This window comes from Phascolarctos cinereus, unplaced genomic scaffold (assembly GCF_003287225.1).
Source record: "Phascolarctos cinereus isolate Bilbo 61053 unplaced genomic scaffold, phaCin_HiC Scaffold_4;HRSCAF=312, whole genome shotgun sequence".
Taxonomy (NCBI): domain Eukaryota; kingdom Metazoa; phylum Chordata; class Mammalia; order Diprotodontia; family Phascolarctidae; genus Phascolarctos; species Phascolarctos cinereus.
The window spans coordinates 466344154-466371296 of record NW_027555847.1 but is presented as its reverse complement, the minus strand read 5'-3'; the positions used below and the strand labels follow the sequence as shown (position 1 = coordinate 466371296).

At 35.9% G+C, this 27143-nt stretch overlaps 1 protein-coding gene across 5 annotated transcripts in view; it reads left to right on the top strand.

Annotated features, from left to right (window-relative positions):
• MTFR1 (mitochondrial fission regulator 1) overlaps nt 1-27143 on the top strand; it is a 57372-nt gene that overhangs the window by 1498 nt on the left and 28731 nt on the right. For 2 of the 5 annotated variants that reach the window (XM_078153385.1, XM_021002076.2), the window contains exons 2-3: nt 11847-11988; nt 18996-19094. In XM_078153385.1, coding sequence (XP_078009511.1) covers nt 11923-11988; nt 18996-19094 — 165 coding nt within the window. In that variant the 5' untranslated portion in view covers nt 11847-11922. Of the gene's footprint in view, nt 1-10206; nt 10288-11846; nt 11989-16609; nt 16686-17239; nt 17276-18995; nt 19095-27143 lie in introns of those variants that run through there. The other 3 variants (XM_078153388.1, XM_078153386.1, XM_078153387.1) reach the window with 3 other exon arrangements.

Genomic DNA, 27143 nt, shown 5'->3' with positions numbered 1-27143 from the left:
AAAACCGTTTTAAACAAGTTCATAGTTAAGAACCCTGGCATTAGTAGATAGAGTCTAGAACTGAGCAGGAAGAAACCCTCAGGGGTTCCAGCTAGTTTATCCTGACATATTATATAAGAGATAAGATAACAGGGTAGACAGGTATCGAAATACATAGCACAGTAACTCCAAATCATTTCCACGGTACAATACTTGTTTTTGTGAGTTTCCATAACAGAAAATAAATTTATCCTGATGGCTATCCCTCTGGAAACTAGGCAGCACTTAGCTAGGCTGACCCTCACAAGAAGTACCGAGAATCCAATACTGAGCCTCTTCAAAGATCTTTTCCATGTTGATGGGGTGGAACCCAGAGTCCTTACCTCATCACCCTGACACATTAGAGTTAGATTTTAGTGAAGGATAATTCACACTTTTGAGACTTATTTCATATTATCCCTTTTATACTCCACTTCTCAGCAAACTGACCCACTTTCTATTCTTGGAATTTGATATTCTATCTCTAATCCCAGCCGGACTACATGATCTCGCTGGCAGGCAGAAATAGCAAATGTCATTCTTCCATATGGTGAAGAAAGACCATTGTACTTATAATTAGGTCTGAATTTGAGTCAGACGAGTATATATCACTTACAAGTTATGTAACCTTGAATTTCCTTATCTCTAAAATGGAAGCAGTGCTTTTTTCTTGCTTCATAAACCTCTTGTGAGGAAATTGTTTTATAAACTCTCTAGCACTATTATTAACATACTGTTAATCTGAAGTTCAGACCACGCTATAATGAAACAACAATACTTGATTTAAGTAAAACAGAGAAGAGGTCCTGTTAAGGGCTTGAGCCCCAGTGAAAAAGAATCATGGAAGTAAAAATCAACTTAATTTTATTAGGGGGTTATGCATATTCTGTGTTTTGAAAACCACATAAAAATGGTTTAAACTCACATAACTTTTAAATAAAGACCCAAGCAGTTTAATAACTATGGCAAACATTTTAAAGTATACTTCATTTCTTTATTGTGGCTAGTTGAGGAGAAAAAAGGAAAGAATGCTGCTCTTTGAAGCAGGGTACCTGGTTCTAGCCTAGGCTGCCCGGCAACTAGCTGTGTGACATTGGACCAAGCCACTTAAACTCTCAGTTTTAGTTTTCTCATAGGTAAGATGGAAATATATTCCCTGTTTACATTGTAGAGTTTTGAAGGTGGAATGAGACAGTGTATTCAAAAACACTTTATAAAATGAAATGTTATTCGAATATCACATATTATTAAAGGGGTTAGGGAGCGCAAAGACCTTGTTCTGGGGACAATAAGAACAACATTTCAGATTAAGAAAGTTTGTATTAGAAAGTAGTAGTGTGATTAAGCTGGGAAATAGAATGGAATTTTATTGTCAACGGACATGTTTGCCAGGCCAAGTTTGGACTTTATAAGTAATTGGGGGCTTTGTTTATTGATTGACTGACTAAATCTTTTGGATGAGAAGTGTGCCTCACGTTGAAAAAAAAATATCGTTCTTATTATTGCCACATGTTCACTTGGTGAGGGGTGAGCTTCAGAGTGGTATCACCTCTTTCCGTTGCCCTTTGAAATTTTTGCAGTTGGGGTATAATGCAAGGCTTTTAAACTTTTATTTTTTAAACTCTTAAGCTTTCTGAGTTTATAGCTATAGCTACCCACCTCAGAAAATTTTTCTCTGAGCTACTGTGGAATGAGCAGAACAGTATCCTAGGTAGAACACCCCTTGCCTCATGTTCAGAATCTCCTGATCCAGAGATCTTTCCAAAATAAATTCAGGCTTAAAACTAAGATAATTTGCTGAAGTTGTTGATAAGGTTAATTAGTCTTTATATAGTAGTCACTTCCAAAATCTATGTTATATCTGAGGTCATAGAATTTAGAAATCGAATGGGACTTTAATCTTTCTAGTCCAGCCCCCACCCAGTGGAACTCTGTTTGTCATCTGAAATCACGTAGCAACTTAATGGCCAAAATAAAACTGGAACCCAAGTCCCCTGGCTCTCAATTATTTTAAAGTTCTTTTTTTAGTCAACGTACACATGATTGAAAATCAATTCCATGGGTTTACTACAAAAACTTTATATTTCTGTAATATATTTTAAACGTGTGTTTTTTAAAAATAACACAAAATTAAGCAACTAGTTATGCAGTACACATTTTAATTTTTTTGTAAAGATCCATTATTGCCAGGGGGGAAAAAACTTTTACATTCAGTAAGTGGAGGGGGTGGTATAACGCAGCATCTTAAAATCTGCTTTGTAGTTGACTATCATTTCCTTAGTGACATGAGCATTACACACACACACCACTAATATTTTAGTACTTAACTATTTTAACTAGGCATTTGAAATACTTGTTTTGTAATCTTTGCCAGTAATTCCTATTAGTTTGAAATTTTAATGGACCTTACATAAAAGAAAAAAATGTCCTGAAAAGAAATCCCTAAGATTTTAGTTACTAAAATTAATTTAATCTTAACATCTGGAAGTGGAAGAATCCCTAGGTTGTGTATTAATGTAGTGTTTGTATATAGTGTAATAACTGAGAATGACTGACCCCTGAAGGAAATCATGGAAAGCAACATTCTCCGTAAAATAATTTATTTTCTCAGGCCCATAGCCTATGTGTTCTCTCTCCTCAAGTTTTCTTTAAGCCTTCTAACCAGTTTTGGTTTGTGGAAAGATGTTAGCACAGGTGGAGGACTGGTTTTTGCAAGGGTATAGAGGGGATTAGACTCAATTGGTTCTCTCTTTAAGCTCTTTCTTAAATTTGTGGTTCTGTGATTTTAAATTATAAGCCAATTAATGTTCACCCAGAGTTTGACTCCTGATGAGTGAATGAATCAATCATAAGGTGCCATAATACTGTATAAAAGATTGCACTTATTTCTTTAGTCTTGCAATTTACTGTCCCTGAAATATGCTGGGCAGTACAATTACTGTGGCTTAAGACTGTGACTTTGTAAAGAGAGTGCTAGATTGAAAAATTAGTTAACTTGTATTTTTTTCCATCCATAAAATGGAGTATATAACTAACCTATCATAGATGTCCTGAAGAAAAATCAAATAACCCCTTCTTGGTGTAGGCCCTGAGGATCCTTACCATGTACTGAAATTATATTATTAAAAGTTTTTGCTGTTTTATCATTTCAATTACAATTCATTTCCTTGAGCTCCTAAGGAAAAAAAAACTCACAAATACCCAAATGTTTTCTCTAATAGTACAGATCAAAATTCATTCTTATATTCAGGTCCATCTTGTACAACTCTATCCTCTGTCCTCCCATAAGTGCTCCACAAAGGGTCTGCCCCACCTGTTGGAGCCCTTCCTCATTGTCTGCAGACATCTTGGGAACACCAGTAGAGCGCTTAGGTTATCCACCACACTCCTGAAACTTGACCAGCCCATCTTTTTCTATCATACATTTTCAAAACGGCATTTTAAAATTCCATTCTTCAAAATTCATATGTTGTAGCTTGCTCACATCCATTATAAATTGATTTAAATATTTGTTAAGCACTTACTATGTACCAAGCAGAATGGGTTTTTTGAATGAGGAGATAGAAAATATATTTATATTCTCAACATTTTTCTCCAAGTTTTTCCTGCCTTCTTCCAGCTCTGTGTCCACCCATCCTCCCTTCACCCCCAAGATTATTTGAGGAGCTGCGTGGACTAGTGTACGTGTTCAAAAAAATATATCAAAATGATACTTTTAAGTTTTCATACATATGACATTTGGGCAGAAAAAAGAATACAACTCAATTCATAGCTCCTTTTATATTTTCAGGGGGAAAAACTGTATTAAGGAAATATTCTTTGATTCTGTGAACTCCCTCCATCTTTCACCCCAGTTACTGCCTTAGAGAGTTGTAACAGACTCAGTGAGATTTAACTTTGACTTCACCATGTTCACACAGATTGTGAGTATTAAAGTATACTGTAAACCTGAGTTTTGCACACAAGTCTTCTAACTCCACGGCCACTACCAATATCATTCCATGCTGTTTCTCAGAATATGTTGTCATAGGAGGGAAAACCTGTCTCATTTCTTTTAAAATAATAACATTCACCAAAACTGTCATATTTGGGGTCCAGATAAAGGTAGGAGCAAAACAGCACTATAGTAGGTTTGCACAGTTTCTTTGGTATGTGTGTCAAATGAGACTTACGTGAAAGCACTTTGATTAATATTAAGGACTATTTTCTGTTTTCACTTTGACACATTGTCTGTAGGAACACTTAGCTTGTAACACTGTACTATGTAGACCCTTAACCAGAGGAAGGGGGCCCTGTGTGCAGTATGTTATCTAATGTCTCCTTCAGGCTCGGGAGTTGGAAAGGATTTTGGAGAACATCTAGTCTAACACCTTTATTTTATAGAAAAAATAGACCTCACTGTATCAGATTCTGGAATATAATACAAAATGTTTTTAATCAAAGTTTACAAATGCAAAAAATTTATTAAAGATGGACTGGTGAAGTGGCAGCATTGGAGTCAGTCAGTAAACAATTATGAAGCACCTGCTATGTACCAGCACTGTGCTAAGCACTAGGGATGCAAATACAAGTTTAAAAAAAAAAGCCCCTGCCCTCAAGGAGTTTGCAATCTTATGGGGGAAAACTAAGGCATGTTCCTGCCCCCCAGCCAGAACAGTAGAGGGTACTGACAAGATGTGAGTACCAGGCAAATTAAGTCTTGCAGGTTAATGAGATTTCCCAATAATAAGCTTCCTAGAGAAGGAAGGCATGATGGAGAAGTTCAGAGAAGTCCAAAAGCAGTGCAGCTGGTAGGAAATGAGAATATGAAAAGTTTGTTATTTAGTTTGCCAAGTTTTTCCTTTTTTCAGTTTTTCTATTCTAATCACTAGTTTTGTCAGAAGTTCAGCCCTCTAGTATTCTTGATTGGTATTACAATTTCACTTTAGCATTGTCTAGAATACCTTATTATACACCGGTGTATCAAGTGCTACCATACATGGTTCAAAAATGGTGAGCTTAAAGCAGATCTCCTATAGTGGCTTGCTAAGTTATCAATGAGGTATATTTTCAGTTTACTAATCATATGTTTGTGTGGTTGAGAGATTTTGTGTGTTAAATAGTTGTTTCACTTAGCTTATTGTGTTCTTTTCTGACATCATGCCTTATAATGTTTTCTTTTTACATCTCGCTAGACAAGTAGTTAAATCTGATCTTGAAGGTATCTCATCTGCTTATAATCAACTTGTCTGTGAGGTCATAAATTTGGTTAATATATACATACATACATACACACATATACACACAGAGGGAATTTTTTTTTTTTGGCATTTGTAAAATAAGTTTTTGGCCTTGTTTTAGCTTTTGTTTAACTTCAATTTTAGCTTCCAACAAAAATTGCATTAATCCCCATTGACATTCCCAAACACAATACTTAAATAATAATAAAAATAATAATTAGCATTTATGAGCTTAAGGATTACAAAGCACTTTAAAATATTATCCCATAAGTGCTCTTGCTATATCCATTTTACAGATGAGGAAAATGAGGCAAAAAGGTTTTTTAAGTGACTTGCCCAGGTCACAGTTAGTATCTGAGACTAGATTTCAACTCAGATCTTCTTAATTCCAGGTACAGCACTGTATTTCCTAAATCACTTAACTTCTGAAAGATGAATTCTGGCCCCCATTATATTACATTGTTTTGTAGTATGTTAGTTTTTCCTACAGGGAAATTCACTTTTCCAGACTTTTGCCGATTACACTTTATAATAGCGCATCAGTGTTCCCCAAACTATGTTCTATGAGGTCCTGTTGTTCAACAAATAGAGTTTCCTTGAGAAAATAAAGCTAGCAGTATTTTTCCTTCTAAAACATTAAATACAACAATTTTTTTTCAGAAACATTTAAAATGAGCAACAGTTTTTCTGGGTGAAAATTACTCTAATTTCTTTTCTTTTTTTTTTTTTTGTTCAACAATTTTCTGGACTTCCTGTTTTGCTGAGATTATTCCATATTCCCACATCAGAATTTATGGAATATGTGGCTGTGTACACATGTGCCCATGCATGTGTGAATAAATGTATTAATTCGTTTGTAGCCCCCAAATGTTCCTGGCCCAATTAGTTTGGAAAATGCTGTATTAATGCACTGATTCTTGCTTTGTTAATTTCAGTGTTCCTTCCTTAAAAGGTAGTAGTACTGTTGCCTTTACATAAGGTTCGGAGATGATAGGAGTGGAAGAAGAGAAGGAAGAGCAATAAAAGTGTAGTGTGTTACACTTTGGACTGCCTCTGTGTGCTGTGGTGCTGACCATAAATGTAGTAAGATCAGTGTGGGCTGAAACAGCCTTGGAATGGTTGAAAGAGTTGTAAATAGATGGATGGATGAATGAGTGACTCATCTCTTATGTTTTTATGTTTCCTATAACTTCTAGAATAGTAATGGGCACATAATATTAAACAAGAGGGAGGGAGAGTGAGAGAGAGACTAGTAAGAAATAAATTTTACTGTTTAAAGTGGAGCAAGATCATGATATTGATAATTGACTATATTGACAAACTAAGAAATTTAACACTAAAAGAACCTGGAGTTAAAGAATAACTGAACAAACTGATCACTTGATGCAATGCATTGTTTTTTAATCTGTAAATTAAAGAAAATATAGTAGGATGAAAATTTTTATTTTAAATAAAATTATAACATTTTGTGTCAAATAATGGTGCTGGTTTTTTTAGTATAAAAATTTGATATGCTGGTTGAAAGAGAGAGCCATTTAGCTCTTTGAATAAAATGATTTGAAGGTAGGACTTTAGGAAAGTTTATGTAGCAGCAATATGCAGAATGGATTGAAGGGAGAAGTTGTTGCATAATCTTGCTCATCCTTCCTGTCCAATTTGACAAGCATTTATTAAGTGCTTGCTTTGACTCCAAGTGCCTAGCAGTGTGGCACAAAGACAAAAAAAGGAAAGCAGCTCTTATCCTCAGGGAGCTTCCGTTCTTGGGGGTGAGGGAAAGGAGTGGACAACAACGTGTACACAGATAAGTATACACAAAATATGTACAGAGGAAAGACAGATTAATTGGGTGGGAGGGATCATTTATCACCAAGGGGAATCAGGAAAGATCTTATATAGGAGGTGGCGTATGAACTGAACCTTTAAGGAAGCTAGGGATTCTGAAAGGTGGAAATGAGAAAGGATGTCTGTACAAAGGGCACGGAAATGAATGAGAGTGTTTTGTACAGGAAAGTGAGTAAACCATTTGGGCTAGAAAATAGAATGCATGTGGGAGAGGAAGGTGAAATAAGTCAGGAAATTAATGTTGAAGCGAGATTGCAGAGGGCTTACAGTTGCGGGGGGGGGGGTGATGTGGTCAACCTGTGCTTTTTAAGAATATCCCTTAGACAGATGTGTGAAGATTAGAGAGGGAAGAGAGACTGGAGGCAGAGAGATTAATTAGGAAGCTTTTGCAGAAGGCTTATTGGTAAGATGAGAATCTGAAATAGATTGGTAACTAAATTTCAGAATCTGTTGTGAAGGTAAAATGCATCAGAAGACAAAGCCTAGGAAAGGGCTGTCTCTCGAAGGTGCAGGCAGGAGGGACTGCAAGGGGAAAAGATAGTGAAAAGTGTCAAAGATGGGGGTGAGGTCAAGAAGATTAAGAACTGAGAACAGGCTTTCAGATTTGACTTTTATCAGAAATTGATTTCATTTTATCATTGGAATTGACATTAAAGACTGTTAAATGACATTAACCTCTGCTTTGAAACTGTACCCAAAAGCTTACTTACATTTGAAACTTTTTATATATTTTGTTTCCCCCGTTAGAATGTAAGCTCTTTGAAATCAGGCACTGTCTTATTTTCTATTTCAATCAGTAAATGAACATTTATTAAGCACCTGCTATGTTCCAAACACTGTGCTAAGTGCTGGGGATACAAAAAGAAGCAAAAAACAGTCCCTTCCCTTCCAATGAGGGAGATGATAGTACAAACAAATATTTACAAAGCAAACTCTACATAGGACAAATAAGAAATAATTAACGGAGGGAAGGTATTAAGAGGGGTTAGGAAAGGTGGAATTTTAGTTAGGACCTAACAGGAGGTCAGTAGTCAGAGTGGAGAGAGAGCATTCAGGCATGAGGGTCAGCCAGAGAAAATGCCCAAAGCTGAGAGATAGAGTGTCTTGTTCCTGGGATAGCCAGGAGACCAGTTTCCCTGAATTTACACCTAGTGCATAGCACAGTGCTTTGCATGCAACAAGAGTTTAATAAATGCTTTATTCATTCATTCTTGCCTGGACTATTGAAATAGCCTGCAGGTTGGTCTCCCTGCCTCAGGTCTTTCCCCACCCACTCCAATCTGTCCTCCACTCAGCTTCCAAAGTGATTTTGGCAACTACTGAATAAATTAAATAATAATAAATATGAATAAATTTCAGTTGCTCCACATCATCTCCAGGATCAAATATAAAATCCACTATTTGGCAAATAAAGCCCTTTAGAACATGGCCCCTTCCTATTTTTCCAGCCTGCTTACACTTCCCTCCATGAATTCTGTAATCTACAACTTTGGCCTACTTGAAGTCTCACTAATACAACAGTGTCCTTCCAGCTACATGCCTTAAGCCCTAGCTGCTCTGCTTTCTCATCTCTGCCTCCTGGCTTTCCTGCCCTTTTTAAAGACTCAGCTCAAATTCAGCTCACTGCAGGGGGCCCTTTCCTTATCCATTGATCCATACATACACCATCTCACCCTTTCCCTGTATTCTTGTGTGTGTACCTAATTATTTACATGTTGACTTCCTCATTATAATGTGAGCTTCTTGAGTTCAGATAGTGTTTTTGCCTTTCTTTGTATCCCTGGCACTTTACACAGTGCCTTGTGTAGTAAACAAATGCTTGTTGACTTATTAGCACAACAAAAAAAGAGAAAATATAGATATGAGGTGAGAACAAATACCTAATCATAAGTATGTAGCGAGCCCTTGTTATTTGCCCTGGGAAATGGGGCTCGAAGAATGAGTAGGATATGAATAAGTAGGAGAGAGGAATAGGATAGTTCCTGCATTATGTGGATTCTCAACAAGGTTAAAAAACATGAACAGAAGTAGAAGGAATACATCTTAAATGTAGAGATCCCAGCTGCTTAGAGCAGAGGGTACCAGCAGGGACTGCCAGGAAGTTAAGCTGAATAATAACACATTGATGTCATGCTTTAAGATTTGTAAAACACTTTCCTCACAAATAATCCATGAGTTGGATGGTTCAAATATATCTTTATTATCATTTACAGAATATTTACAGATCAGGACACAGGTCCACAGGGCTTAGATGATTGGTTCATGGACACACAGCTACTAAGTGTCTAAGATATAATTCAGACTCAAGAGTTCATAACTGCAAGTCTGGCCCTCTAGCCACTGAACCTTGCTGCCAGGAAGAGAAACTTAAGCTTGATGTGCCAAGTTATCCCAGACACACCTTTTGTTTTAAACAGGAAGTGTTGTTAAAAGTACGTTCTGTTCAATTCAGTAGATGTAAGTAAAAGAAATATAGTCCCTGCCTTCAAGGAGCTTATAATCTGTGAGGGGAAGCTGCAAGGGGAAGGGGACTTGGGCATCGTGATGATGATGAAGAGGAGGAAGAGGGTGGAAGCACATCCAAGGAGGCTGGCAGAAGGTTGCCTGTGGATATTAAAGGCGTTTTTTGGCCACAGTGACTCATGAAGATGGCTTTCAGTGCTGTTCAGCTTTGTGATCTGCATCAGTGGAGGTTAATATCCACATCAGAGAAATCACGAAACATGAGCAGGACTGTGCAGGATAAATTGAAGATCGATGAAATAAGTCTAGCTAATGTTTTGTACTGATCCTGGAATGAATTGATAAAAATGTCAACTAGGGTGGTAGAAGAAGAAAGAGAACGGGATACGTACAAGAAATATTTCAAATAAAGAATCACAATATTTAACAACTGAATAAATGATTTACAAGAAGGATGATTCAAAGACTCATAGTGATGAGAGATTACATGTGCTCATTCATGTAGCTGCCTTGCACATGTTTAATAAATACTGATGTGAGCATAGACGTGAATTTCATTTATACATATGTATTTAGCCTATTCTCTATGTAGAGAGGATTTATATAGATGTTGTAATGATAGGTGTTTTTCCCCTAGCTGTTGTATTTGTCTCTTGATCTATTTCACGGACATAAGATTGTCTGTTTTAGAGTTCTCCATTCCATTACTGAACAAGCCTGGGACAAGCATAGTGCCTAGTACAGGGTAGGTACTTAATAAATGCTTGTTGATTGACTCTTTAAACTCTTGTTGATTGACTGTTGTTACTCTATCTGTCTAAGGCTTGGCAAGTAATAAGTACTAAATAAATGTTTTTTCATTCAGTCAGTCATTGATTAGTGGGAATATATGCTCAAGGTCACAGACAATTTTTTAAATGTATTTTTTGAATAATAAAGATAAAGAAAACTTCCTACTGCTTATCTTTCCATTTCTGTCATGTTTTACAGATTTGGAGGGTGGGGAGTAGGATACTTAATGGAGATTGAGTAATTATCTGTGTAGACCTCTTAAGGTCTATGCAAAAAGTTAATAACTTTTGCCTAAGAGTTTTCAAAATCACCTGTAGCTAAAGGAAGAAACCTTCCAAACTACTAGTCCCTTTTCTCAAACAAAATGTGAAGAACTGATAGAGGCTTTTATATAAAGTGAATGTTTTTTGGGCAGCTGCATTCTTTTTGGAACATCATCCCAACTGTTTGCACCACATCTGCAGTTGGCCTGAGCTAATGATTCCCTTCTGGCCTGGAGGAACATTCCCCAAATTCATATTTCCTAAAGACGTGTTTAGTAGCTTTGTACCTGTATCTTGACATGAGACTGAGAGTCAGCAGACTGCACCCAAAAATTTCAGTCCTATAAATTTGGCTTCAGATGTAATTATAGATTTAGTGCTGAAAAAGATCTAAGAGGTCAGCTTGTCCAGTCCCCTCACTTTACTGGTAAGAAAAGTGAGATTCACAGAGAGATGACTTGCCCAAGGCTTTTAGAAGAGGGTTGTGTGTGTTATTGGTAGATTCTTTCGTTTTTTGGGTTTAACTTTTTACATAGCACAATCTCACCTATTAAGAAAGGAAAATGTCAAGAGAGAATCAACTCCTGCTCCCAGTGAGTCCCTCTAACTGCCCAATACATAAGGACAAATATATAGCCGTAATTGCAAATATATCCTATTTGATTCTCCAATTGGAATCCACAGCACATAATTATATCTGAATCTTTTAATTGGCCATGAGGCCCTTGCAGAGTGCAAGGGGCCATAACAGCTATGGCACCATTAAGTGGTCTTCATGGTTCTTTCATGTTTCCTCTCCCTAGCTAAGTTAATCATAAGCTTTTTGTGAATAGGAACAGGAGTGCATAGAATGATGATAGGCATGCTTAACTCTGTTGTTTAACTATTTGATTATAAAATCTGTGTAATATATACTTGTACTAATGTCATAATTCCCCCTTCTCTCCCTCCCCTTAGTGGCATGTAAATTGCTTTAGAGCAGGGACGGCTTCTTTTTATTTTGTCCCTAGTACTTCAGATAGAGTAGGTGTTTAATAAGTGTTTCTTGAAATATATTGGAGCTGGAACCTTAAAAACCAACCTCCTTATTTTAAATTGCTTTCCTAAGGTGCCCAGCAAATTAGTGGCAGAGCTAAGACTAGAACCAATTTGGTGTCTTGGAGTCCTGTGTTCCTGCTACTATATTATTCCAATTGATAATGTTAATTGAAAGTATGCCAATCTAAATGCTTCTCTTTTTAAATTTCAGTTTGATTATGGACCATGTGCTGATATGTGTGCTTGAAATGTTGAAAATAACAATTTGTGAAGACTTTGCCATCTAGATGCTTAACTGGATTAAACGCCTAATTAGGATGGTTTGCGAACAAGTTGGAATAAGCATGGAATCAGTGAGTATCCAAAATTGATTTTATAAAGCAGTGGTAAAATATGTCTATGAAACTTAGTGGTTCCAAATGTTAAAAAATCACAAAAGACAACCTTCTTTAACCCTGTTTTGCATATATCAGGAGTATGCTTTCTTATCCAAATTAAATAGCAGGCTTATACTATGAATCAGAAAACTTAAGAGCTGAAAAGGACCTTAGAAACCCAAAAATCTAGGCCAAGCCAACATATCAATTTTAAGAAAATTTAATTTCTTTTTTTTTTGGTTCCAAATTCTCTCTCCCTCTACCCATTGAGAAAAGAGGAAAAACTGTCTATTGCAAATATGCAGAATACTATTTTTAAGTGAAAGGAAAATTATTTAAGTTTGATACTGTAATTTCATTTAGTGTCAGTATATGAATGCTATTGGTCTATGTTATGTACAAAAAATTTAATACAATTTTTATCCATGAAGAATTTAGAGCCTTTTTTAAAAAATTAATTTATTTTGATTTATCAGCAATCACTTCCGTTAGCTTTTGAGTTTTAAATTTTTCTCCCCCTTTCTTCCCACCTCCCTTCCCAAATTTAGAGCCTTTTAAGAAGACAGTGGGGCACCTAGGTGACTCTGTGGATGGAATGCCAGGCCTGGAGTCAGAAAGACTCATCTTTCTGAGTTCAGATCTAGTCTTAGACACTTATTAGCTATGTGACCTTGGGCAAGTCACTTAACTCTGCCTCAGTTTCCTCATCTGGAAAATGAGCTGGAGAAGGCAATGGCAAACCAGTACAGTATCTTTGCCAAGAAAACCCCAAAATGGGGTCATGAAGAGTTGTACATGACTGAATGACAACAATAAGAAGACAACATAGTTTTTGAAAAAAAGAAAAAGGTGTTTTGAAAGGTAAAAGTGGTGGAATACATTATACTTCCAGCTTCATTGGCAGAAGATTGTGGTAGAGGACTTGAAATGAAGATAATAAGTAAAACAAGTTAAGGCAGGTTGTTAACACAACAACAAAAAAAGGGGAATGAGTAAAAGGAAAGGAAGTTGGGTGTTAAGTGTTTATAAGGTACTAACCATGAGAAGGGAATATCCGTTAATGTCAGTGTGCAGTTTACCATAGCAGTTTTTCAAGAGCTCCTAGCAAGAAAGACTAGGACAGAAGATCTCACTTCCAGTAGTTGGAGAGTAGAGATTTTTCAGTGACTTGAATTAAATGTGAGATGTTTGTGTTTCTTCATGGCCAAGTGACAAAATTTGTTCAAAGCACAAGCTAATTTCTACTACAAAGATAAGGTAAAGAGGCTTAAGGATGACCCTTTTGCTTTTCCTCCTTAGGGAAAATGAAGTGTTCCCGTGTGTGTGTGTGTGTGTGTGTGTGTGTGTGTGTGTGTGTGTGTGTGTGTACACAAACGTATATATTAAAGAGGGGAGTGGGAGTGAGAGAAAGTTCAATGTGAAAACTAAGGAGAGAAAGGATTTGAAGAGACAATCTTGACTTGGGTCAGAAGGTTGGAAGGGCACAGCAGCTCTTTGTATTCCCCCTCAGTTGTCCCTTGGTACCATCATCCTGCCACCCTTTCCACGTAGAGCCTTAGTCTCCGAAGTATAGCCTTCTATCCCATGATGATGACTTCCTGACTGTTCCACAAATAAGACAACTCAACATCTTGGCCCTGTGTATTTTCTCTGACTGTCTCCTATGCCTGGAACATTCTCCCTCCTCATCTTTGCCTAGTGGCTTTTCTGGCTTCCTTACAAGTCCCAGTGAAATCCCATCTTTTACAAGAAACCTTTCCTAACCACTGTTAATTCTAGTGTCTTCCCTCACTTAATTATCTCCTATTTATCCTGTATAATAGCTTGTTTGTACATATTTGTTTGCTTGTCTTGCCTATTTGATTGTGAGCTCCTTGAAGGCAAAGGCTGTCTTTTGCCCCTTTTTGCTTCCTCAGAGCTTAGCACAGTGCCTGGCACATAGTAGGCATCTGATCATTTTTCATTGACTAACTGCCTAATTGATGTGTTGGGCTTTTTAAAGCCTTTTTTTCCCTTATTTTTTATGAAGAGATTGTGGCTAGCAGGGTAGGGGAGCAGAAGGAATATATAAGGAAATTAAGGTGATATAAAAACAAAAGCTAGCAGTAATTTTTAAAAAGTCCTTTCCCCAGTCATAGCTGTGAAAGGTACCACCTCCTGTTTTCCTTTTTATAATGAGATCTTTAATATTTAGATTATATACTGTATGGAAATCAATAGAGCTATTTGTTTTGACCTTTTTTGGTAACATTTTCCTTCTCAGAGTTCAAAAGCTTCCTGGATAGTACTTGGTCTTAAAAACTACATGTTCCCGTAGCTCTAAATAGTTTACCATCAGTTTGGTCATATAAATGTAAATTTATGCTGAAAAGGACCAGAGGCCAACTAGATAGATGATCCAATCCACTTTTACCCATGTGTGGAAGCTGAGGCACAGAGCAGTTAAATTACTTGCTTCAAAGTCACACATCTGTAGTGACGAAGGTGAGATTTGAACTCAGTTTCTTAGTAGTCTTCCCACTCTGCCACACTGCTGTCTTCCCGTTTTCCTATATCTGATACATTGAGCTAAGTCTTTCTATGGTAAGCTCTTCAAGGACAGAGACTATGTCTTCTACCTGCAGTGAAGAGGGGCAGCATGATTCACTGGGTGAAGGACTGGCTTTACAGTCAGAGTTCGTCGATTCCAGTTCTGGCTGCATTACGTACTGGGTAAAGTCAGGGAGACTCAAGTGCAAGTCCTGACTCAGACACATGCTAGCTGTGTGGCCCTGGGCTTGTGTCTTACCCTCTCTCAGTTTCACTTACTTCATTTGCAAAATCAAAGGATTGTTGTGATTATCAAATGAGGTAACACCTATAAAGTGCTTTGTAAATCTCAAAGCACTACATTAATGCTAATCATCATCATCACTGCTACTACTACTGTTACTGCAACTACTACTGCTACTATTACTGTTATTACTGCTGCTATTGCTACTACTTCTGGTACTTCTAGTACTTGACTCCACCACTTCCACTTCTTCCTCCTCCCTAGGCTTCAATTTCTTCATTTGTAAAATGAAGGAATTATACGAGATCATCTCAGAGGTCCATTCTAGTTCTATATCTTTAATTCTGAATTGATATTCCTTATTTTTAGTCTTTGTATCATCTTCCCTATGCCCCTTTTTAGATTTTAAAACATATTTTTACTTCTCCATTCTTTTCCTCTTTAATGAAGAATCTCATATGTGTTTTTAATATTAGCTTTTTTTTTCCCATTTGAGGAAGCAGATATTGTGGAACTGGTGGGTTGCTGATCTCTTGCTTGTAGTGGACAGCCAGTGTTGAATCTGTGGGGAAAGAGAATATGAATTTAGAATTTTCTTATTGTTTTAAGGAATGAACTTTTTTGCTTCCTATGTTCTGTAGTAGGAACATATGTGTGGCTAAGAATTTCAGAAGAGAAAGAAGACAACCAAGAAAAATGGTGTGTCCTTTGGTTAGGAATTTTTATGAGAATCCTAGGGGGTTCCACTGTCCTGGATTTTTTTGTTTAATGTACAACTTAATTTTCCTTTTCTTCCCCACTTCACACTCATAGTCTAAAAAAACCAAGAGCTTATTTTTTCCTAGCTGGTATTTAAAACAATCCATTCACTTAAAAGTGTTCATTGGGATTAAATTTACAGTTGGTATTTCCTACTAAATATTGTCTATCAGATTATTACATGAATCTGAATAAGTTAATGTAGAACAAATTTAAAAATAGAAAATAAAGTAGAATTATGGCAGCATTAATTATAATTCCCTTTACTACTACATGAAGCTAGGGTATGTAGCCAGCATGCCTCAGACAGATGACAGCTTCAGACTCAAGCCTCACACTTCAACACCTCTACTGTACCATTTCACAATGTTAAAATAGAACAAACTGCTTTCCTAATGTCACCAGATTCCCCCCATTTTGCTGTCATCACATTTAAACACTGTTGCTAAATGTTATGGACTGTCACAACTAGATACATATACACACATGCACACTGTCTCTCTACCTCTCAAATCCTTTCCCAGAATTTCTCTTAGCATTAATATAGCTATAGTTACCTCCTTGTGTGTGCATTTGGTTTTTATATATAAATACACACTAAGTGCATAACAAATGGATAAAATCAAGAATAATTTCACTGTTTAGAAAATTTTTGGAAAGTGATCCACTTTAGAGATTAGGCAATATAAGGTCAATATCAAGTAGCTTTTACCTCTCCCTCTTCTCTGATTGCTGTCTGGGTATATCCAAATAACAGTATATCTTAATTGCTTCAAAATAGAGGAAATCATTTTCTACACATCTACATTTACAAGGCACAGTTGAGCCAGGAGTAGAGGGAAAGAGACCCACTTGGGTCAAACAGCCTCCCAGTGTACAGATGGTGACTTTTCAGTACCATCTGTTCCCTATTCCTTTATAGCTATTTGCATTTTTTTCTCATGAGGGCTGAGCAGAGAAAATAAAGGAAGACCTAATTCTGTGACTCCTGGAGGTTAGCTGCTCTTTTTCTCCACTTATCTTCTTCATACTGTAACAGAAGCAACTATTTCATCCTCTCCCTAGAGGCCCCAGTGAGCAGAATGCACAGACCTTTGCCTCCTGTTTCTTAATACAGTGCAAGGTGCCATGCAGAACACAGGTAACAAAAACAGAAGAGTACTATTCATTTTTTAGCTCACTGTTGTCATTAAAAAAAGAAAGTAATCAAATACAACCATCACCTTCTGTGTTGTTCAGGCATGGTTTTTTTTTTTAACTACAACTTCCTTTTTCTGTAAAAGCTTTGGTCTTGTTTTGGTTTTCTATGAAACAGTTAAGAAAATAGTAATGTAGAAAACTTAGGACTCTGTACCTGCATGTTTACTATACAAGCCATAGTGCCATAAGCTGGAAAAGGTATTGGCAAATCTTTTACTTCTCTTGTTGAGCTTTCTCCTTTCTCATCATATCCATTCCAGATCTACTCTTATTGAAAAGAAAGTTGGATTTCTTTTGAGTATTTTTTTCCCATACTTTATTACTAGTGTGATGATCAAATTGTATTTTGCTTTAACTAAATTCATTTCTCATGTCATAGTATTATTTGAACTATGGCTTACTATTAGAATTACAGGGAAAAAAATTAAGAAAGCACAGTATTAATAACTGAAGGTTGCCGTTTTTTGCCCTAATTTATGATTCTATTTTTAAAAGATCAAGACTAAGGAAGCCCATTGAAAAATGTTTAAGGTAAAGATTTTCTTAAATGTTATCTGTTAAGTCTCTGCCTTTTGCATGCCCGTTCAAATTTTTTTCTTGGCTTGGCAATTGCTTTGTTTTATTTATCCATTAATAAAACTCTGTGTTGCCTCACACTTTCCCTTTTGTCAGATGTCCTTCCTCTCCCATATAACCTACTTCTGTTCAAGGATGTATTTAAATGATAGTCCTCTCTGTTAGGTGGGAGTTATATCATCTAAATTTCAGATCTAATTCTTAACTCTCTTAACCCATTTTTTTTTCTGGCCTTTACCCACTCAGAAATCAGTGAGACCCTGGACATGCTAAAAATGGAAATTATGTAGAATCCCTGAAGGGAGACAAATGCTATTCCTGTCCTGAGTTCTCCCAAATTGTGTTTGGCTTTGGCCCAACTCTCAGAGTTCAAGGTTAGCATAAGTAGAGCAGAGTTTGACTTGAAACTTAAGTTCTCCTTCATCTGGAGCACTGCAGAGATACTAGCTTGAGCTCAGTCTGATTTGTGATAATGTATGCCCAAGGGGCCAGTCTGGACCAAGCTCCAGAACCACCTAGGTAGCATTACCTTCATTATTATACCCTGAGTAACAGTAAGGTAGAGTCAGAGTAGATCAGAGCCATAAAGGGTCTCAAAGGTTGAGCCTAAAACCTTATTTACAGATGAGGAAAGAGAGGCCGAAGAGGCATAATTGACAGAGCCAAGATTCCAAACCAAGTCTCTGGCTCTTGATTTAGAGCTTTCTGCACTCAGTGTTATCTCCAGCCTCAGGGCTACCTGGAGGGAGCACAGTCTACTTAATTACAAGATTTCAATATATAAACAGTTAGAATGTAGTCACAGATATCACAGACAGTAATGTGTAATAGGAATTATAATTCAGTCTTGTGCCACTTCCATTCTTTTCTTTAGGATTTACTTTTAATGTCTCACTTCTCTTCCTTATTAATGATTGTCTTCACCTGGTCTTCCTACTAAATTGTTTGCCTCTATCTCATCTGTCTTTTCTTTCAAATAAAGTATTCATGCAGTCACATATATCCTTTCAGTGAAAGGCCAATGTACTTAAGAAATCACATTGTCAGGCTTCGTAGAAGATCCAGTGTGCATCCACTAATCCACATGAGTGCCTGATATTGTTTTCTTTTGTTAAGTTTTGCCTTTTTTGTTCTGTGTGTCATACATTAATAATTATAGCTGATACTGCAGTGTTTTAAGATTTGCAAAGCATTCTGTATCCATTTTTATTTGATGTAAAATATCTGATAATATTATTTAAATCCCAACACATTTGTGTTATGATTAGATCTTATGCTTTGAGTCTGAATCTTCAAATTTTCTAAAATGAAAGAGTTAACCTCAAAGGTTGGTCCTTTGGTAGAAAACAGTAGGTGAAAAATTCTCTGAAAGTAGACGATGTGATATAATAGTAAACATGACATCAAATTAAATATTAGTTTCAATATATTGCCATTACACATGCTCTCTGCAATAACCTTTGTTGCATTATTAATAGCTTAAGCTAAATGCTCTTAATTTTTAATTGGGAAATACTTGAGCTATTCCCCCAAAATGTGGAGCATTTTATTATTATAGTGTGCCATCTAATTATGTGGCACAGTCGGTGCATGTGTTTTATAATTGACTGATACACCTTGTATTAACAGTGTTGTAAGGATTGTCATTAAATATTTGGTTTCTCTATTTTCTCAGGTACTCTGGTCAGGCAAACCATATGGTTCATCTCGAAGTATTGTAAGGAAGATCGGTACTAATTTATCTCTGATTCAGTGTCCAAGAGTTCAATTTCAGGTATTTTTTTCATGTTTTAAAATGTATTCATTTATATATGTACTGTATAAATTGTTTTGGTTTTTTTTAAGGCGCCATGAGACTTTTGTATTTTGCTAGCTACATTGGTCTACAAAAACAAAATAAGGATTGGGAATGCTCAATAATCTCTACTGTCATAAGTCTGATTTTTCTTCCTAAACTGAGTCATGTACTTGCGTCCACTTTTATTTTTCACTGTTGGCAGTGTCATTGCTCTTCACTAAGAATCGCATGGTCTTATGTTTTGGAAATACAGATAAAGACACTGTAGATTTTGTTGTAAACCAGCCCACACTACGGTGGCAATCAATCATTCAATGAGCGTTAGGATTCAGGTTCCTTATGGCAGAAACTCAACTGAAGAATATGTGCATGGGTCCTGAGAAGCACCTTACTAAACAAAAAGCTTCTAGGCCCCAAGTAACCATCAGGTATCTTCCATTATAGTGCAGGTACAGGATGCCTCCAGTATCGCTATTGCTTTCTGTTGCTACTAGAGTTGCTTCCTCTGCAAAGAGGTCTTCCCTTTGAATTCACCAGTGTTCCTTTTGAAATTCTTTTGATACCTTTTGATACTGTTAATGCCCTGCAATGAAGACTGAATTGCGCTGGTGGTAGTAGTAGCACAGGGAAGGAAAGCTTAACTTACTGTCAAGAAATGAGCCAAAGGGCCTCACTGATGCCAAAAACCACTTGGAGCAATGAGAAATCTTTCTTCCTGTGTTTTTCTTTGAACCAGTTTGAAATTGACCATTGACTATGTACATGTGTTTACAGCTAGAGCACCTTCCTTTCCAACTGCAACAGAACTATTTCTGAGGTGATGAAGTCCAGAGTTGGTACATCTGCTATGCAGTCAAACTACTATTGGGGGCTCTTCTTTGAAAGTTTGTGGTTCCTTGGAGTGTTCTAGCAATGAAGTCCTAAATCAGATGGGAACCCCTGTTTCCCTGGGGCTCAGGGATCTCCCTAAATGTCTCTGAATGGCATGTCAATAACAACTCTTTTTTTGCATAGAAATACGTAGTTGATTTCTCTGGCTGAGGAATTTTGAATAATTCTGTTGATGTAGCCTTTGAATCACTATGGCTCTATAGCCATGTTCTTGTTCTTCACAGATTTTAAACAGACAGCATTATGACAAAGCCTCTTGAAATTCAGTGCAACTTTTTTCAGATTTAAAGCTGAATTTTATGCACACCAGTTTCATATCACAGGTGGCATTTTGTTTAGATATTTTGGGAAGTAGAAGAAAGACAGTTCTTCTCATCCAAGAAACTCCTAGTGCTCTAGATAATAACTGCTAACTGCCTTTGAGTTAGGTGAGACAGTCACAGCTGTTATCACTGTTTATATGAAGGAATGGAAATAGGCAGATTAAAAAATGTCCAGTTAATGGTTGAACCAGAAAGACAGTAAAACAAGTTATTTAAATTCTTAATTCTAAGAAAACTGCATACTGTAGTAATCATAGTTCTATAAATTGGATTGATTGTCTTAAAATTTAGATAAGCCTCCAAGTTGACAGATCAGAACTTTGAAGGGGAATGGACAAAAAAATTTGAATTGGAATACAGAATTTTGGTAGAGATGTGCTTTGGGTTCAAGTCAGAACTTGAGGGTTTGTGTAAATATGCTTTGTGCAGAATATTCCTAGTAATTTTTAGAAATTTTCTTGATCATCTACAGAGTATTTTTGTTTAAATCAGTGCAACCATTTTTTCTTTTTGTGCCAAGTTAGTAGGTTGGATGAGCTTTTGAAGAAAAATGTAATTAATGTAAGATTGACTATTTACAAACTTTTCTTTTTTGTTATCAAAATTAAGAAAATTGCAACACATGTTCCTTATTAACCATATTGTAGTAATTCAATTCATTTTGACATACGTGGCCAAACTGTTAACTTTATTAAAATCTAACATTCTTTTAGGTACTAAAGAGAAGGCGAAGGCTTAGCTCTTCCCTTCCTGCCTCCAGAATCTGATCCTAATGACTCAACCAGCGTAGTGATTTAAATGAACCTATTAAAGTTGTTTTTTTCACTGTGATACAGAATAACATACTTTTGTTCATGTAGTTGGTAACAAATGAAAGTATCTTGGGATAACACATAATTGTAACCTGAATCTGCTCTGGTAATGGCCTTGTCTGACTCAGTAATTGCCAAAGAAAAGCTTCTTTAGAAAGTTTCTATTTTACCATATTTTATTCATAGTTTAGAATTAAAAATGTTTATGAAGTTTTAGAGCTAGAAAGGACCCTCATTAGAGCCCAGCCTGCTCATTTTGTAGATGAGCAGCCTTAGCCTCAGGGAGGTGAATCAATCAGAGACCATGATCCTGTTGTCTGAAACTAAGGTGGCAGTCCTATATGCCCAGTGGCTATTTCTGGAATAGAGTCTGTTAAATACTGCTAAATGTCAACAGTATCATTCCTCATGGGTTCAGTGGAAGACATTTGTTTGTAAGAAGTGTGTTTTAACCTAGTATTTTGAGGCTAAGACATCTGAAGTGGTGCTAAGTCTGTGAGGGCTCCAGAACCAAGCTACTTCTCATAGTGCTTGTGATTTATACATTTACCTACGACACCCCCATATCACCCATTTTATTTTGTCCCCAGACTTTTTTTTTAAATTTTAGGCAAATAGAATTAAGTGCCTAAGAGCCCAGAGTCACACAGCTAGTAAGCATTTGGGGCACATTTGAACTCAGGTCCTCCTGACTCCAGGGCCAGTGCTCTATCCATTGTGCCACCTGGCTGCCACCTATCAACAGACTTAAGAATTGCAATCAAGAAGGATTAACTTACTCAATTCAAACATGCATACTAATCAATTCTTCTATGTGCAAAACACTGTATTAGGCACAAAATATAAATTTGACATATATGGTCCCTGCCCTCATTGGGATTTGAGAGGAGTGTGGGTAGGAGTAGTTAAGACAATTTGACTGCCTTTCATAATCATCAGACCGATTTCTTTAAAAGATAAAGCAGAAATTTTATTTTGCCTTATTTCAGCCATTTTATCCCACTTACGTTTCTGAGTAGATTTTGTATTCAGACTTGTAATATCGTTATCACCATGTTCAGGAAACAAAATATGTTGGAGGTATTCCTTTAAGCCTATGTAAAGAGCCTGCTTGAAATATTCCAGGCCTTTATAAAGTAGAATGCAGTGATACGTTCCGTTTTACAGTACTCCACAAACTTCATTTGTGCTTCCAAAATGCTTCTCTGTAACCTGTGAACATCACTTTATTATTATTTTTTTTAAAGCTGTTTTCCATGCCTGAAATGGACTTCCTCCACTTTGGCTATTTTTTTTATTTTTATTTTTAGGAAATTGGGGTTGAGTGACTTACCCAGGGTCACACAGCTAGTAAGTGTCAAGTGTTTGGTCTGAGGCCAAATTGAACTCAGGTCCTCCTGACTCCAGGGCCAGTGCTTTATCCACTGCGCCACCTAGCTGCCCTTGAACATCACTTTAAAAAAAACCCCAAACTTAAGACATTTTGACATTTTAAATAAACAATAATAATGATACATATATATCCGCTTGGAGTTTACCACAACTTGGTCTCTGTCTCAAACATGTTTATACATTTGATATAACGCATCTCTAAATTCTGAGGGTCCTTGTTCCAGTTTTAACTTAGTGATCTCAGAAAAATGGAGACACTTCTGCTTTCATGCATAATCATTATAGTGGGCATATACACACACACATACAAGCCTACATACGTGTGTGTATAATGTAAGGTTTGCAAAGTGATTTGCATAGATTATCTCCTTTAAGCCTCATGCACAACAGCCCTGTGAATCAGATGTTATTATAGCTTTTCTATTATAGATGAGAGTCTGAGATTGAGAGAGGTTAAATAATTTGACCATGGTCACAGGGCCATTAAAGTAGCAGAGGTAACATTCAAACCTACTTTTGCACAAGTCCAACTCTTTCCATAGTGTTTTGACTAAGTTTCTTCATATCATTGAAAAAATAACCTTTCCTTCTTATAAAATAGTGTAGAAAACATCACTAACATTAAATTTTAAAATTTTGTTTTGGATTTTTGTTATGAAGAGATATTTGGGCACATAGCATTTTCTAAACTAGTTTTCATTTTTTAAAAATTTTTATTCATTTATTTTTGAAGGCTAGTTTTCAGTCAGTAAACCTATTTGCTCCTTTGGAAAGATTGTTTTGTCTTAGTTCTTTTGTGGAGTGGCATTGCCATCTATTGACAGTTGTGAAAATAGCCACTAAATCAGGAGTAAGCTTGGGTTCATTTTTGTCCCTGTAGCACAAAACAGTCTAATAGCAGTCTTAAATTATGTAGGAAAAAAAAGCACAAGAAAAATTCAGTAGACTTTTCTTGTGGTTATGAAGTAGAGAAAATAGTAAGCTGAAGGTTGTGTTATATAAATCCACCCTTGTATAACTTAAAAAACTTAACTACATATTCCTCTCCCAACTTCCCCACTCTTAATTATTCCTTTGCCTAACTTAAGGATTAAAGTTAGCTATTTAAGTGGAATTGTGGTCTAGAAAGACTATCTTGAACTTTTGCTAGCATGTCCTCAGGACTAAACCTACAAAAGAAATCCCAGGCTTCCTATTCATGGGCTTCACTCTAGTCTCTCCCATCTGTCTGATGGGAGTATCTAAAATAAAAGGTATAAAGGGGCACAGAACCTATATCAGTGTTCAAATAACAGTAATTCTAGGCTCTTTTTCTTATATATTACTTTTTTTTGAAGATACAGAAAATGCTAATATAATTTCTCATCAATTCCATTTTACAGAATAATAAGAGTGTTCAAATTAGGAAACTAAAATCATTTAACCCAACCTCTCTTTTACTGACAGTGAAGCTGAGATTCATAGAAGTTGTAAATTCCTTAGGGATACACTATGAGTTAGTGGCAGGGTTAAGAGTAAGACTTTGGGGCTCCCAACTCACAGTACTCCTTCACATTATATATGTTCCATAAACAAAAGTAAATGTCATTAGATTACAATACGAATAATCTGTACTGTTTTTTTATTTTGTTTTTTGGTGAGGCAATTGGGGTTAAGTGACATGCCCAGGGTCACACAGCTAGTAAGTGTCAAGTGTCTGAGGCCAAATTTGAACTCAGGTCTGCACGTATAAAGTAGATATGTTGCAATTATCAGTTAATAGACTTATTAAGGGCCTACACAGTATGCTAGTTCAGTTGAAATGGTGAAAGATAAAAGATAGTTTACCACCATAAAAAATGCTAGCTAAACTCTGCAAAAGTACTATAAAAAATTTACTATTTTTTATTTTACAGGCCAGAAACTGAAATGTGATATAGCTTAATATAGTGTATTAAAAATGAGAACTCACATGACAAAGTTGGGTGCTCTAAAATTCCCTGTTCTTTGTCTCAATTCATAGTCTTTTTCTGTTTTGCTTTTCCTTTTATCAATATTATTCTGTCACTCAGTTTACTTGGTTCAAGTTAAAATTAACCAAGTAATTTAAATTAAAAATAGGCCCAATTTAGAATAAGTAAATCATTTTTATCTACTGTTGTCTAGTATTTTGTCAAATATTTTTTCACCAAATATGCTTTATGTGAAATATATTTGGGATACTTTGTGATATTTTATTCTTATCAAGTGGTAATTTTCATAGTGGTGTTGAGTACTAATTTTAATTTTGTCTTCTGTATTAAACTCTTGAAAATTTTCTATTTCTTTCTCTTTACTATTTTTCCTTCTTTTTCTTTTCTGCTAGCAGTAGTAGGAAAGGACCATGCTGTGAAACTTCAGTAAGTCAGCCTTGCCTACCTCAAAATTCCTTTCAGTTATTGGTGCATGTTGCTGCGGGTATCTGAATCATGCTACAGATAACTATAAAACTTGACTACTAATACATGCTGCAAACTCACCTTTAACTATAGCATCAGATACTTTCCATTCTGAATGTTTTGTTGCCTTCTATCTGTATCAAAAATCATTGAAATTACTGTTTTGAATTTATTTTATCTTTTGAGTGAGTTTTTAATATCTTTGAGGAAATAAAACCTAAGTGAGGTTTTTTGGTTTTTTGGTTTTTTGGTGGTGTTTTTTTTTTGTCATTAGACAATAATCATGTCACATAGAAAACTTAGAAATGTCAAAATCCCTTAAATTCCCAGCACAGTAATACTTTTAAAGTAGCATAGTGTTACTTTTCAAGGATAGGATATGGAGATAAAGCATGTAAGTGAGAATGTATGTATATATGTATGTAATGAGTAGAGCTCACTTTCATTGATTTTGGGGTCAGATCTTTACAACAGCTTGTTGAGCACTGATTGTGGACATAACCTGTTACGATGGCAATAGGTAAATTAATGTTTCAGTATTAAAGTAAAGAGAAGTATAGAAATTTGCATGACTTAACTAAGTGTGCCGTGCAAAGGGTAGTACTTCATATTTATATAAAGAAATAGAATAGACAAGGAAATATATGTGATACAAGGTAGCTTGTGTCCTTAGAGAGTATTTTGAGAAAGTAATTATGTTCCTTGATCTTTGATTGCCAAAAGATATCCAATATAGATTTAATTTGTCCATGGGAACATGAGCCAAATCAACCTTTGGGGAGTGAATTGGGCTGTATATAGTGCTTATATATTTATTCTTTGAAAGTCATTTCTTTGATATTGGCTTTCTCCTTTTACAAACAAAAGTTCATGTAGAGACATATTATTTATAATTTTTAGAGCATAGCAAGAAATAAAAAGGACAGAAATAGATTTTAAATGTACTTTTTTAACAGAAGCAATTTTATTATAATGTTTCATTAAATTGATTTTTGTGAAAATAGTATCTAGAAGGTTAGATTTGGGTTTTGGTATGTTCAAAAGATTTATTGAGGACTACAGATGAGAAAGCCCATTAAAATGTCTTTTCGGTATAATCATCCAGGCAGTTTCTATAGGGCTTGCAGATTTCATATAGTGAAGGAGCCCTAACCCAGAATCTTGGCATAGAGGGCATATAGCCCACCAACAACTAATTCAGCACCCTCCTTTTACCAATATAGAATTAATTCAATATTTTAATGTATCTGTGATTTCATTAATGTACATACTTACCCCAACTATGCAAAGTAATGCTTCCCTATCCTATGCACTTCTGAATCTTCCCATCAGTCCTCCACAGAGGACCCTCCAAATGGAATAGGAGTCTTCCTCTAGCTCTCATCATTACCAAGACACCAAATTAGGCTGACCATCTATTATCTTGCGCTCTTACTATGTGACTTTCCCATGGATAATTACACAGTATTACTTGGAAACTTCTCAGGCCTCCCAAAATTATGCACTTATACTCAAATTCTTAAGGGTTGATGACTCTGCTCTGTAAGAGGAGAATAGAAGTCTTCCTTTTTCTTTCTTCACAAGATGTTAACGTAGGCCAAAATATAGATTTCCTGTGCTATAAATTCATAAAGGAAAACCTGCCAAATGATAAGATGGAATTCACACTTAATTTACTTTTAAAAAACTCCTAATAATCCAAAATCTTTTCATTTGTGCATCATCTTAATTTCAGTCCCACTTAGTGTAATTTTTATTTAATTTGGCTAGGTATACCTCAGACCTATAATGTATTTAGTTTGTATGCAAAAATAACATCTTTCTTTTAACTTGTCTATCTGATAAAATAAAGATGTATTGTAATGTTTAAGATATTTTAGATATTAGGATATATTAGATATAAAAATGTTTTATATTTTGTGTTTGAGAAGCACATTAAGAGCAAGCCTCAAAAGAACAGGGAGCAGGGTGGTCCTCAAAATCATGCTACACAAGGATTAGCTGAAACAATGAAGGATTTTGAGCCTGGAGAAAAGAAAGTTGGGCAGGGATGTGATAGCTGTCTCAGAAAACAACTAAGAACGATGGTAAAAGTTTGTAAAGAGTCAAATTTAGGTTTGATCTAAGAAAAAACTTAATAACAATTTGAATTTTCCAGAATTGGAATGGACTGCCTAGGTGGAGAGGCCT